The 13,455-nt window shown below is 37.1% G+C and overlaps 1 protein-coding gene across 23 annotated transcripts in view; it reads left to right on the forward strand.

The window, feature by feature from the left end:
* KANSL1L (KAT8 regulatory NSL complex subunit 1 like) overlaps positions 1-13,455 on the forward strand; it is a 126,239-nt gene that overhangs the window by 99,812 nt on the left and 12,972 nt on the right. For all 23 annotated transcript variants that reach the window (XR_015142563.1, XR_015142556.1, XR_015142580.1 and 20 more), the window contains 2 exons: positions 2,989-3,154; positions 5,665-5,772. Coding sequence is in view for 15 of the 23 variants with exons in the window: in XM_086342127.1 (XP_086198253.1) it covers positions 2,989-3,154; positions 5,665-5,772 (274 nt within the window). In the remaining 8 variants the exon portion in view is untranslated. The remainder of the gene's footprint in view (positions 1-2,988; positions 3,155-5,664; positions 5,773-13,455) is intronic.

Below are 13,455 nucleotides of genomic sequence, written 5' to 3' on the forward strand. Positions count from 1 at the left end.
GGAAAAAAGGCCTTTTCCTAGATGCCCCTCACTTGTCTCCATAATTATTTAGGATAGTTTCAAATTGGCTAATGGGTTTCCTGGATTTGGAAAAATTGCAAGAGAAAACTAATTACATGGTAAATATTCAGATTTTATCACCAAATTTTATTCATAATGTTCTAGCCATACATGGAAAAAGAGAGGTTAGCACATTTTTTTCTTTGTAATTTTAAATAATTGTTCCTTATATCTTTTTGAACTACATCATAAAAGAACAAATAATTCTAGAGTGAGTCACAAGTACCAGTGCATCTTGTAAAGGTAAGAAATTGCAACTGTTCCCATAGATATATAGCATCATTAGAATAAATTTTGGAAATAACTCACAGCTTTATTATCATGTCCCCCATGTTATATCTTCTTACAAAATCATCAATTTGCTTGACCACCCAGAATAATGACTGCATTTCCTAGACTTCTTGCAGCTGAGTATGATTAGCTGACCTAAGTCTTGGCCAATGCAATATAAACAGAAGTCATTACATGATAAATTTTAGCATATATTAACAGGAACTATTTTTCCCCCAGTGGAATAGTCTTCGGCACACATGTATTTGAAAATTATATTCACTTAAGTTTTTTTAAGAGCAAATGAGATAAAATCCATTTGGTCAGCACTCAAGCTTCAACCATATGTTAGGGATTGTGTCAGGTTCCAGGAATACAGGATTGAACAAATTATAGTCCCAACCTTCAAGGAGCTCACAGTCCAAAGGAAATCTAGTTAAATGCTATGGCAGGCATGGCTATGCCTCTCTCTGTCAAAACACAGAGAAAACATGCCAGTTAGCCAGGAAACTCAAACTCAAGAAAATTGACAAACTCAATGTAAGTTTACAAAGTAATTTTTTTTAAATAGCATCTAAAATTCTGTTATTATGAGCATTTTAAATATCATTTCAAAAAAAAAGAGTCCTAATGATACTGTAGTAGGTGGAGGTAAGAGGTGACAGAAGGAACGCAAGTAAACTCATATTAACTTTTAAAATATTTTTTCTGTTTTATAGAATTTTTTCATTGGTTGTATCCTTATCTGCTCTGTTAGTTGCTCAGTCATGTCCAATTCTTTGTGACCCGTGGACTTTTGCCAGCCAGGCTGCTCTGTCCATAGGATTCTCCAGGCAAGAATACTGGAGCGGGTTGCCATTTCCTTCTCCAGGGAATCTTCCCAACCCAGGGATTGAACCCTGGTCTCCCACATTGCAGACTGATTCTTTATAGTCTGAGCCACCAGAGAAGCCCAACTACTTATAACCAGAAAAAAATAATTTAAGAACCCAACATTTAAACATTATATATATATATTTTTTTTGACTGAAGTCATGTTTATTGGGAGACAGGGGCATGCCAGGATCAGGAGTGTGTGTCCGTTGGGGAGGGAGGTGTCGAGACTGGTTCCTAACACCCCCTCGGGGACTCATTCCTGGATGTAGAGATTGCTGGGGACAGTGGGATCGTCTGCTGGGCGCGTCTCCACCACCACAGGCCTGGGGGAGCCAAGCAGACGGAAGGTGAGGGTGGGGTCTCTGAGCTCCTGCAGCAGCTGGGGGAAAAGGTGCTGTATCAGTGTCTAGAAGACTCCTCCCCTCTCCCTGGTCCGAGCCTAGAGCCCACACCTGCACTCCATGCTTCCAGAAGGCCTGGAGCCGACCCCCGACCATAGCCATGGCCTCCACTGCTTCAGTCATGGGGATCTCTGGAGTTCGAAGCCCCCGGACCGGGGCCCCCTCTGGGGTTACCAGCTTCAGGGACCCGTCCACCAACACCATCACCTTGTCTTCCTCGACCTGGGTCACCTGTACTGGTCCCTTGTGCTCTGCTTGAGAGACCCGGGTTCAGGGACCAATATCCCCGCATTATGCCTTCCTCCGCTAGGCCCCCCTCTCCATTCCCAAGCAATCGGGCTAAACCGCGCCCATCACAGAATTCCCCACTGAACATTATATATTTTTAATGTAGCAGTGTAACTTTTTTATTTAGCAACATGATTTTCATGAGATTTCTGGAATCTTAACTTTACCTTAAACTGAGACTCATGTAACATATTGCATATTTCATATCTTTTCTTTTTTTATTGAAGGATAATTGCTTTACAGAATTTTGTTGTTTTCTGTCAAACCTCAACATTAATCAGCCATAGGTATACATATATCCCCTCCCTTTTGAACCTCCCTCCCATTCCCTTCCCATCCACCCCTCTAGGTTGATACAGTGCCCCTGTTGAGTTTCCTGAGCCATACAGCAAATTCCCGTTGGCTATCTATTTTACATATGGTAATGTAAGTAATGTTTTATTTTAAATTCAGTTTTATTTAATGTATATATATGATATTCTTCATAGTGTTTCACTATTGTTCCAGTGTAGATATTGCCTGGTATTATAATTCAAAGCAGACTCTAGTTTCACTCATTGGTTATAACAGGTTAGAAGGAGGAAAACAGTACAGTTGACCCTGGAACAAGGTGGGGTTATAGAGGCATCAACCCCCACAGAGCAAAAAAAAAAAGAAAGGTCTAAGGCAATGTATAACTTTATGGTCAGTTGGCCTTCCTCCCTGTCTTGTGGTTCAGCATCCAAGGATTCAGCCAACCATGGCTCATGTAATACTATAGTACCTATTAAGTAAAAAAAAAACCCGCATATAAGTAGACCTGCATAGTTCAAGCCTGTGTTCAAGGGTCAGCTATAGGCACAATTCTTCTTAGCATGGTACCTGCTCAGTGTCGCATTTCTCACTAATCTGAAGTGTAATCATTTTCTTTTGACCTAAAGTTGTTCAAACTCATTTATCTTTTTCATAAAGTGCTCTCTCCAAGGTGATTCAGTAATCCAGGACTTCTTGCTGATGTCATTCACACACTGTACTCTTAACTGTTATATTCTCTCTGAATCAGTTTTCAAAAAAAAATGAAGTCTTTAAATAATTATTCTTTTTTTCCTTACAGACTTTGCCTTCAAAAGAAACAAGGTTTTTAAATACCACACAGATGCCTTGCCTGCAGTCAGCTTCAATTTGGAGTAGCTGTGAACACAATTCAAAGTCTCAAATGTTAACAGAACATGTATCAGAGTTAGATTCTTCTTTCCATTCTGTTCTATCATTGCCATCAGGTAAACCTCCTTATAAATTAATTAATGAATTAATGTTCTGTAAGTTGATTTTTTAATTCCTTGGAAACCATTTTGACTAACTTTGCAAAGTACTTAGCTTTTGATCTCCCTTTGAGTGTTAAATTTTTAGCATTTTATTGATAATATGGCTATGCTATTGAAATGTTTCTCAGTAAGTCAGGGTTCTTTTTCTAATGTGTGTTTTTTTTTTTGCACGGAGTTTTCCCACCATATAGTATTCCCCCATCTATAATCAGCATTGAATTTCAGAGAAGAAAACTGTCCATCTTTAGACGTACTCAACTTTTGAACCTCAAAAATACCAGTAATCTACAATGGAGCAGATGAGGCATTACATCCCTATGTCCCTAATATGGCTTTAAGTTTCTCTCCAGTTCCTGTTTTCTGTTTGAATGTTTCCAGTCTTATGTACATTGAAACTGAAGTAAATATTTAGGGTAAAAAAAGAAAACATTCTTCACACTGGTTATCTCAAGTTCATTTATTTATGGGAAGATATGTCAAATGAGCTTTTGTTTCCTTTTCAGCTTTTGGTTCTAATCACCCAGGGACTGCTCCTCTTTGTAAAGCACCATTTCTTGTACCTATTCCTGCCCTGAATCTTAGTTTGGTTTTTACCAGTATTACAGTGGTTTCTTAGCTATACCATACATTGAAGTAAGCTCCTGGTAGGAGCTGTTTCACTGTATCTTTGAGGAAACCTTAATAAAAGAAAGAAAAAATATTTATGACAATAACAACACAGCCAACATTTGATCTTAGAATACACTGGATCCTATAAGCATGTTACATTTTCCTCTAATTCTTGCAGCAACCCCATGAGAGTGATTGTTGTCTTCTTTATCTTACGTATAAGAACACTGAGGCTTAGAGATATTAAATTACTCATTCAAGAGTACACAGCTAGTAAATGATGGAGACAGGATTTGACCTGAAGTTGTCATTCTCCAGAGCCATACTCCTAACCATACTCTTTACTTCCTGTTTTCTTATTAGTAAATTTGTTTCTGATGAAAAAACCTGAGATCTGGCATAAGTATCTTTCATCCTACTAATGTTACATCTAATAAATTAAGATTAGCTTCCTTACCTACTAGTTAGGGTTATCTTTCTTCTTTTGTTCATTTAATACAAATCTGAATACCTGCTGTATACTAGGTATGATAGGAAAATGAATGCAAATAAATCCCTCAAGGTACTTGCATTCCAATTCGACAACTGAAATATAAACTATTAAATGGAATAAAGTGTTATGAAACTTTACTAAAAGCTCACAGGTTACAGGGTGGGTTCTAAGGAAGGTATATGAGTAGAACAAGCACCTTCCCTACTTACGTCAGGTTTTCCAACAACTAAAGAACAGTGGTAGAAGAGGTGATACTCTATATAATAGGTGATGTTTCTTTGGAGAAACTTGTTTTGGTAATTGGAAATATCAGAATCCTGAAATGTTTATGCAGTATATTTAATTTGTATTCTTATTTTCATTTTGTTATATAGTTTTCTTATGGTCTTAGTATAGTGATAGCATTGAAAGCTATCTTACCTCTGCCCCATGGGAAAGTTTCCAAGATGATACTTATGAACCCATTTTTGTGTGCATATTTTTCCACACTTGAGTATGGATCTGCTATTAAAATACATTATTTTGAGGGAAACCTACTTCTTTGTTTAAAATTGAGGCTTTTTCTGGATCTATGTTAATTTATGCATTCATAATTAGTTCTTAAAAATATCTTCAGTAGCAAAACTTTGAATAAACAACCACTTTATAAAATATTTCTTTATATTTCTTAGGAAAAAGTTTTTAAGATGATTGTTCTTGCATTCTTTATTGAAGAAAACGTGCTTTGGTTAATAAATGTGAAGCACATCTGTTTTATTTACTTAGCTTCTCTTTTGGCTGTGAGAATATGGAACATAAACGTAGTGAATTGAACAACTCTCCTAAGCCTCTACTTAGGAGAAGAGAACTAGATTGTCAGTATGTTTTGATTTTCGTAAAAGTAGATTTAATTTTGTGATTCATAACAGTAGTAAACTAAGGGAATGTTAAATGACATTTTCATAAAAGGTTGCATCTGAATTATAGTGTTTTTCCTTCAAGTAACTAAACTTGTATAATTATGTCTTTTGGAAACTTCATTATTTCAAATGCAGAGTTTGTAGGGGTGGGTGGAATGGACTTAGGTTTGACTATATATTTTATTAAAGACTTTTTGGGAGCATTTGTTTCATCTGCAAGTAGTATTTAATGTTTATACTTTTGTTCACCTTATGTACTATTTTAGTTTATGAAATTGTTCATAGTCTTTGTTTAGTATGTATAATCAGTAATTTCCAAAATATTGCTTACACTTGGAAAGAATATTTTGCAACTTCTAATAGTTGTGACGTTTCAAGCTTTTGCTTATTTTTCTAAATCTTAATATGGGACGGTATGAAGAGTGATTTCACTGAAAATATTTTTGTTTGCTTTATTTTTCTAGATGTGCCTCTTCGTTTTCACTTTGAAACACTGTTAAAAAAAACTGAAATAAAAGGAGATCTTACTGAAAATAAATTTTTAGGAGACTGTATCATATCTCCATCACCTGGTATGTTACTTATAAATTTTGTACTTTATATATTTTTTACGTCTTTCATATACTTATTACTTTTGCTAAGGACATAAAATTTAACAAAGGAATGAATGTAAGTCCTTAATTTTTAATATTCACTTTTCACACATCACACACAAACAGAAAATACACAGCAGTAATCCTAACAGGAAATGTGCAATACTTATGGAATATTGAATGAGAATTATGAAATGTTATTGATAAATATAAAAGGAAATTTAAATAAACATGGGAAAACAGCACTACTGGATGGTAAGAATCATTAGGATATCAGTTCTTCCTACTGGTTTATGTTTGGTGCAATGTAACTTGAAGTTCTAAAAGAATTTGGTTAACTTAAAATAATTGTACGGCCCATTGGAAGAATTAATGGGAAAATGTAAAAGGAATTGCTGGAAAAATACTGAGAGAATCTAGCCCAACCACATATGAAAACATTACAGAAATCTATAAACATTAGCATAGCTTCTGTTTTGCTTACATTTAGCAAAGTAGATTCATGAAGCAGACTACATAGCTTATTCTTTATTATTTAAAGGAAGAATTGTAATCAGTAAGAAAGTGGAGAACTATTCAGTAAAGAGTATTGTTAGTCATTTTGGGGAAAATGTTTATACACTCATATCATTTATCAGTAAATTCTATATGGTTCCAAGAATTTTAAATAGGACACTAAAGTTACATAATAAAACTTGAAAAATTATAATGAAACTCTAAATTGGGGATGGGGACATTGTGCTTGGAAGCAATCAGAAAAAGAAAGAAAATACATCTGCATATTTTTCAACATCAAAATGTTACACAAAACAAGATATTTCCAAATGAAATCATCATCTCCCTCAAAAACTCAGCATTTTTTTGAATGTGAATACCTGTTAGACGTGGAGTTTTAAACCATAACAGATCTTTAAATAAACTTAAAAAACAAGTAGCCTTTAAAAATACCAATAATAACCCATTAGAATTTGTAAAATAATAAATTATCCTAGACATATTGACAATGAAAATATAAAATATATAGGATTAAACTTAACAACAAATTACATGAGAGAAACTTGAAAAGTTTACTGAGGAACAGAAGAGTATATCTGCTTGTATGGAGAGAAATACTCTGCTCCTGTCAAAAGAAAAGTTGTAACTATAGGTGTCATTTTTCCTCAAATGAACTTATAATGTAATTCTAATCAAAATCCCAGAGGCACTCTTCTTAAAGTAAATGCTGAATATCCAATAAAACTTTTAAAAGTTCTATAAGGTGTCAGTCCATAAAGGACAGAAATGGTGATGAAATTCCAGTTGAGCTATTTCAAATCCTAAAGGATGATGCTGTGAAAGTGTTGCACTGAATATGCCAGCAAATTTGGAAAACTCAGCAGTGACCACAGGACTGGAAAAGGTCAGTTTTCATTCCAATCCCAAAAAAAAGTAATGCCAAAGAATGCTCAAACTACCGCACAGTTGCACTCATCTCACACGCTAGTAAAGTAATGCTCAAAATTCTCCAAGCCAGGCTTCAGCAATACGTGAACCGTGAACTTCCGGATGTACAACCTGGTTTTAGAAAAGGCAGAGGAACCAGAGATCAAATTGCCAACATTCACTGGATCATCAAAAAAGCAAGAGAGTTCCAGAAAAACATCAATTTCTGCTTTATTGACTATGCCAAAGCCTTTGACTGTGTGGATCACAATAAACTGTGGAAAATTCTGAAAGAGATGGGAATACCAGACCACCTGACCTGCCTCTTGAGAAATCTGTATGCAGGTCAGGAAGCAACAGTTAGAACTGGACATGGAACAACAGACTGGTTCCAATCGAGAAAGCAGTACATCAAGGCTGTATATTGTTACCCTGCTTATTTAACTTATATGCAGAGTACATCATGAGAAATACTAGGCTGGATGAAACACAAGCTGGAATCAAGATTTCCAGGAGAAATATCAATAACCTCAGATATGCAGATGACACCACCCTTACGGCAGAAAGTGAAGAAGAACTAAAGAGCCTCTTGGTGAAAGTGAAAGAGGAGAGTGAAAAAGCTGGCTTAAAACTCAACATTCAGAAAACTAAGATCATGGCATCTGGTCCCATCACTTCATGGCAAATAGATGGGGAAACAGTGACAGACTTTATATTTTGGGGCTCCAAAATCACTGCAGATGCTGACTGCAGCCATGAAATTAAAAGACACTTGCTCCTTGGAAGAAAAGTTATGAACAACCTGCACAGCATATTAAAAAGCAAAGACGTTAGTTTGCTAACAAAGGTCTGTCTAGTTAAAGCTATGGTTTTTCCAGTAGTCATGTATGATGTGAGAGTTGGACTATAAAGAAAGCTGAGTGCAGAAGAATTGATGCTTTTGAACTGTGGTGTTGGAGAACTCTTGAGAGTCCCTTGGACTGCAAGGAGATCCAACCAGTCCATCCTAAAGGAGATCAGTACTGAATACTCATTGGAAGGACTGATGCTGAAGCTGAAACTCCAATACTTTGGCCACCTGATTCGAAGAACTGACTTACTTGAAAAGACTCTGATGCTGCTAAAGATTGAAGGCAGGAGGAGAAGGGCATGACAGAGGATAAGATGGTTGGATGGCATCACCAACTCGATGGACATGAGTTTGAGTAAGTTTCGGAAGTTGGTGATGGACAGGGAAGCCTAGCGTGCTGCAGACCATTGGGTCGCAAAGAGTTGGACATGACTGAGTGAACTGAACTAATAAGGTGTCAGATATCGAAATATAGAGGTATAATCATTAAAACATTTTGATGCTGTTAGAAGCCAAGGGAACTAAATAAAAAGCCTAGAGATAAGCCCAAGGATTTATTATATGAATGATATTTCCTATTAGAGTGGAAAAGATAGCCTAATAAACAGTAATAACAATTCTTATGAAGCATTCCTTATACACTATTACAGTAATGAAGGGCTTTATATCTGTAATTTCCTTTAATCTGTACAACCCTGTAAGGTTTCAGTACACACAGGCAAAGTTGTGTCTGACTCTTTTTGTACCCATGGACTATATAGCCCATCAGGCTCCTCTGTCCATCGAATTCTCCATGCAAAAATACTGGAGTTGGTGACTATTCCCTACTCCAGGGCATCTTCCCAATTCAGGGATTGAACCCAGGTCTCCTGCATTGCAGGCAGATTCTTTACCATCTGAGCCACCAGGGATGACCTTTCACACACAGGCAAAGGAGCCACAGTGGACTGCTAAAAACTTTAAAATCATTTTACCACTCCTTTAATGCAAGATATAAAAAAGTTTCCTATCTTAACATCTCTTTTCTGTTGAAAGAAATCTTATTTAACAGTTGTTGATAGAAAAAATCTATCATTCTGTCTTAAGATGATTGTTCAAGCTGATGGCCTTCCCATTAAGTATGAAAGTGATTTGTTTAGACAAAATGAAGTTAAGGTGGCTATGAGCTCAAATGTCCTATATACATTTGTGTAGCCCACTCCAATACTCTTGCCTGGAAAATCCCATGGATGGAGGAGCCTAGTGGGTTGCAGTCCATGGGGTCACTAAGAGGTGGACACGACTGAGCAATTTCACTTTCACGCACCGGAGAAGGAAATGGCAACTCACTCCGCTGTTCTTGCCTGGAGAATCCCAGGGACAGGGGAGCCTGGTGGGCTGCCGTCTCTGGGGTCGCACAGAGTCGGACACAACTGAAGTGACTTAGCAGCAGCTCTGTTAAAGCATTTTTAAAACTATTCTGCATAGTATGTCAGGCTATAGGCTATTTTCTGCTTGACTAACTTTTCCCAAATCGCAGTTAAGATGTAGCAGATGCAAGATTCAAATCCAAATAGTCTTGCTCAGAGCCCACATTTAAAATGACTATTTTTCTGTAATCAGAGGTATTAAGGAATGACTTTTTGGTAAAATAACATGAGATCTTTATGTCATATAGCACCTTAAAACAAATTTAAGGTGGATGAACATTAAAATACATTCCAGATAGATTAAAGAGGTAAATATTAAAACTGGCATCTTAAAAGAATTAGAAGAAAAACTAGATGTATTCATGATAATAATGAAAATGCTAATTAATCAAAAGAGAGGGGATATATGTATACCTATGGCTGATTCATGTTGAGGTTTGACAGAAAACAGCAAAATTCTGTAAAGCAATTATCCTTCAATTTAAAAATAAGTAAATTAAAAAAAATTATAGCTAACATGTACTGGGTATCTATGTGACAGACACTGTGCTAAATGTTTTTCCTTTCTCCAATTACATTAATAATATTAGACATATAATCATCAGTTCTGGGAAAACTGTGTAGCAAAAATAGTACCCTCAAATATTACAGGTACAATTAATTGATACAAGCCTTTTGGGAAGTACTGTGAAATGCATTTGTTACAGCCTTGGCACTAGTGGTAAAGAACCTGCCTGAGACACGCTGGTTCCATCCCTGAGGTGGGAAGATCCCCTGAAATGCATTATAAGGCCTTTAAATGATTAATTTTTTAAAATCTCATTAAGAAAAAAAAAACTTCTGTACTTGTTCACAATAAACATTTACAAAACTGTTAACTCTATTCTGACCTGATAAATCCATTTCCAAGAACCCAATCTAATGCTAAATATGAAACCACCTTTATTCACAGATATACTTAACATTATTTGTGGTAATGAAAAATTAAAAACAACTTGGAGAACAGTAGGAATATGGTTATCTGTCTAACCCAATGGAACATACATTTTTAAAAACATTGTAAAAGTTTATTTAAGGATATAAACATTTATCCAAGAATGGTGAGTGATCTAAAAGGACAAAAGTTTTACTTCTATGTATGATACAACTGGGACTTTCCAGGGAGCTCCGTGGTAAAGAATCTACCTGCCAATGAAAGAGACACAGTTTCAATCCCTGGTCCAGGAAGGTGCCCTCAAGAAGGAAATGGCAACCCACTCCACTGTTGTTGCCTGGGAAACCCCACAGACAGAGGAGCCTGGTGGGCTACAGTCCATGGGGTCACAAAGAGTTGGACATGACTTGATTTAGGCACTGAACAAAAACAAATGATACAATTATATCCATGTAAAAATATTTCTACTTGCTTCAGCCAGATGCAGCCTGTAGGCCTCTTAGAAGATCCTCATTAACTCAGCTGTAGACACACAGTTTCTAAGACAAGAAATTTGAACATGGACTTACTGTTGCATATTAATAAACTATTATGTTAAGATGTAATAATGCATGCAGTTACATAAACACAGTTTGTTAGTTTATTCGATTCAAGCTGACATATATGTAGGCAATATTTGGAATGTGTTTTTAAATACTCGGTGGGAGAGAGAGAAAACAAGTTGGTTACCAGCACTCTTGATGCTGAAATCATAGGAACAGGGGAGTTCATTATTCCATGTATGTTTCTTGAAATTTTTCCACTGTAAAAAGTTAAAGAAATGAAATGAAAGCACTAAGAACAAGGAATTGCCTGTGCAAAAGAAATACAGGAAAGTATAGCTTATGTTTAGATTTTTTTCATGATACAATTGTGCTTCTTGGAATTTATCCTAGATTAAAAATTTTTTAATTAAAAAATGTGTGCAAGATGATTATTCTAAGAATGTCCATAATACAAATAAAATTATGATGATTATAAGTAGTTCCAACAGCTAGGGAATAGTTAAATGCTACTGTTTCTAATCAGAGGAATGTTAGGTGACCATCTGAAAAAATAAGTTATCAGGTTAAAAAAAAACTTATACATATATCCAAATTAAAATTCAGTTCAGTTCAGTTCAGTCGCTCAGTTGTGTCCAACTCTTTGTGACCCCATGAATCGCAGCACGCCAGGCCTCCCTGTCCATCACCATCTCCCGGAGTTCACTCAAACTCACATCCATTGAGTCGGTGATGCCATCCTGCCACCTCATCCTCTGTCGTCCCCTTCTCCTCCTGCCCCCAATCCCTCCCAGCATCAGAGCCTTTTCCAATGAGTCAGCTCTTCGCATGAGGTGGCCAAAGTACTGGAGTTTCAGCTTTAGCATCATTCCTTCCAAAGAAATCTCAGGGCTGATCTCCTTCAGAATGGACTGATTGGATCTCCTTGCAGTCCAAAGGACTCTCAAGAGTCTTCTCCAACACCACAGTTCAAAAGCATCAATTCTTCGGCGCTCAGCTTTCTTCACAGTCCAACTGTCACATCTATACATGACCACTGGAAAAACCATAGCCTGGACTAGACGGGCCTTTGTTGGCATTAAAATTATTACATTTGAAATGTGAATATGAAATTTATGTATATGACTGAAAGTGAATTTGCAAAAACAAAGTCATTATATTTCTTCTGTAGTTATGTTTCTTCTAATGTTACTCTAATTGATCTGACTTTAAAAAAATGGAGCAGTGTAAATGTTAGGCACAAAATTATTACTGATGTATCAATAATATAATGACATGTTAGTAATGGAAAATTAAAAGCTAGGAGTGGAAAATATTTGAATTGAATGCTACCTTTTTTTTTCACTTTATTAATTTAATTGGAGGATTACTTTACAGTATTGTGATGGTTCTTGCCATACATTGACATGAATCAGCCACAGGTGCACATGTGTCCCCCCATCTTGAACCCTCCCTTACCTCTCTCCCTATCCCATTCCTCTGGTTGTCCCAGAGCACCGGCTTTTGAGTATCCTGGTTCCTGCATCGAACTTACACTGTAACTTTAGGCAAATCAGTACTTTTTTGTGTACCAATCTGTCCTTTCCTGGACTTCCCTTGTGGCTCAGCTGGTAAAGAATTCACCTGCAATGTGGAAGACCTGGATTCAGTCTCTTGGTTAGGAAGATCGCCTGGAGAAAGGAAAAGCTACCCACTCCAGTATTCTGGCCTGGAGAATTCCATGGACTGTACAGTCCAAGGGGTCACAAAGAGTCGGACAAGTGAGCAACTTTTACTCTCCTTTTCTACTTTCCCCATTCCCTCCCACTCTCAACCCAAATTTCATGTGTCTTAAATAGCTGGTCACTAGTTTTTCTTTTCTGTAGAATTGAGTACTGCTGCTGCTGCTAAGTCGCTTCAGTCGTGTCCAACTCTGTGCGACCCCATAGACGGCAGCCCACCCAGGGTCCCCTGTCCCTGGGATTCTCCAGGCAAGAGCACTGGAGTGGGTTGCCATTTCCTTCTCCAATGCATGAAAGTGAAGTCAAAGTGAAGTCACTCAGTCGTGTCCGACTCTTCATGACTCCATGGACTGCAGCCTACCAGGCTCCTCTGTCCATGGGATTTTCCAGGCAAGAGTACTGGAGTGGGGTGCCATTGCCTTCTCCAGAGCAAAACTGCTGCTAAGTCGCTTCAGTCATGTCCGACTCTGTGCGACCCCATAGACGGCAGCCCACCAGGCTCCCCTGTCCCTGGGATTCTCCAGGCAAGAACACTGGTTCTAGTAAAACTAGAACCCAGCTATTCACCTTTGATTTTTCAGCACTTAATAGTCTACTTGGCACAGAGAAGGTGGTCAATAAATACTGAGTAAAACTAGAACCCAGTATTAATTGACCACCTTCTCTGTGCCAAGTAGACTATTAAGCGCTGAAAAATCAAAGGTGAATCATGGGAAGTTAAATTATATGATAGAAGCAGACACACAAATGACTATTAAATGATATTATGGGTACCAACATGATA

Source organism: Bos grunniens, chromosome 2, assembly GCF_055505025.1.
Source record: "Bos grunniens cultivar Pamir isolate PY7600 chromosome 2, Bosgru_T2T1.0, whole genome shotgun sequence".
In the NCBI taxonomy this organism is placed as follows: domain Eukaryota; kingdom Metazoa; phylum Chordata; class Mammalia; order Artiodactyla; family Bovidae; genus Bos; species Bos grunniens.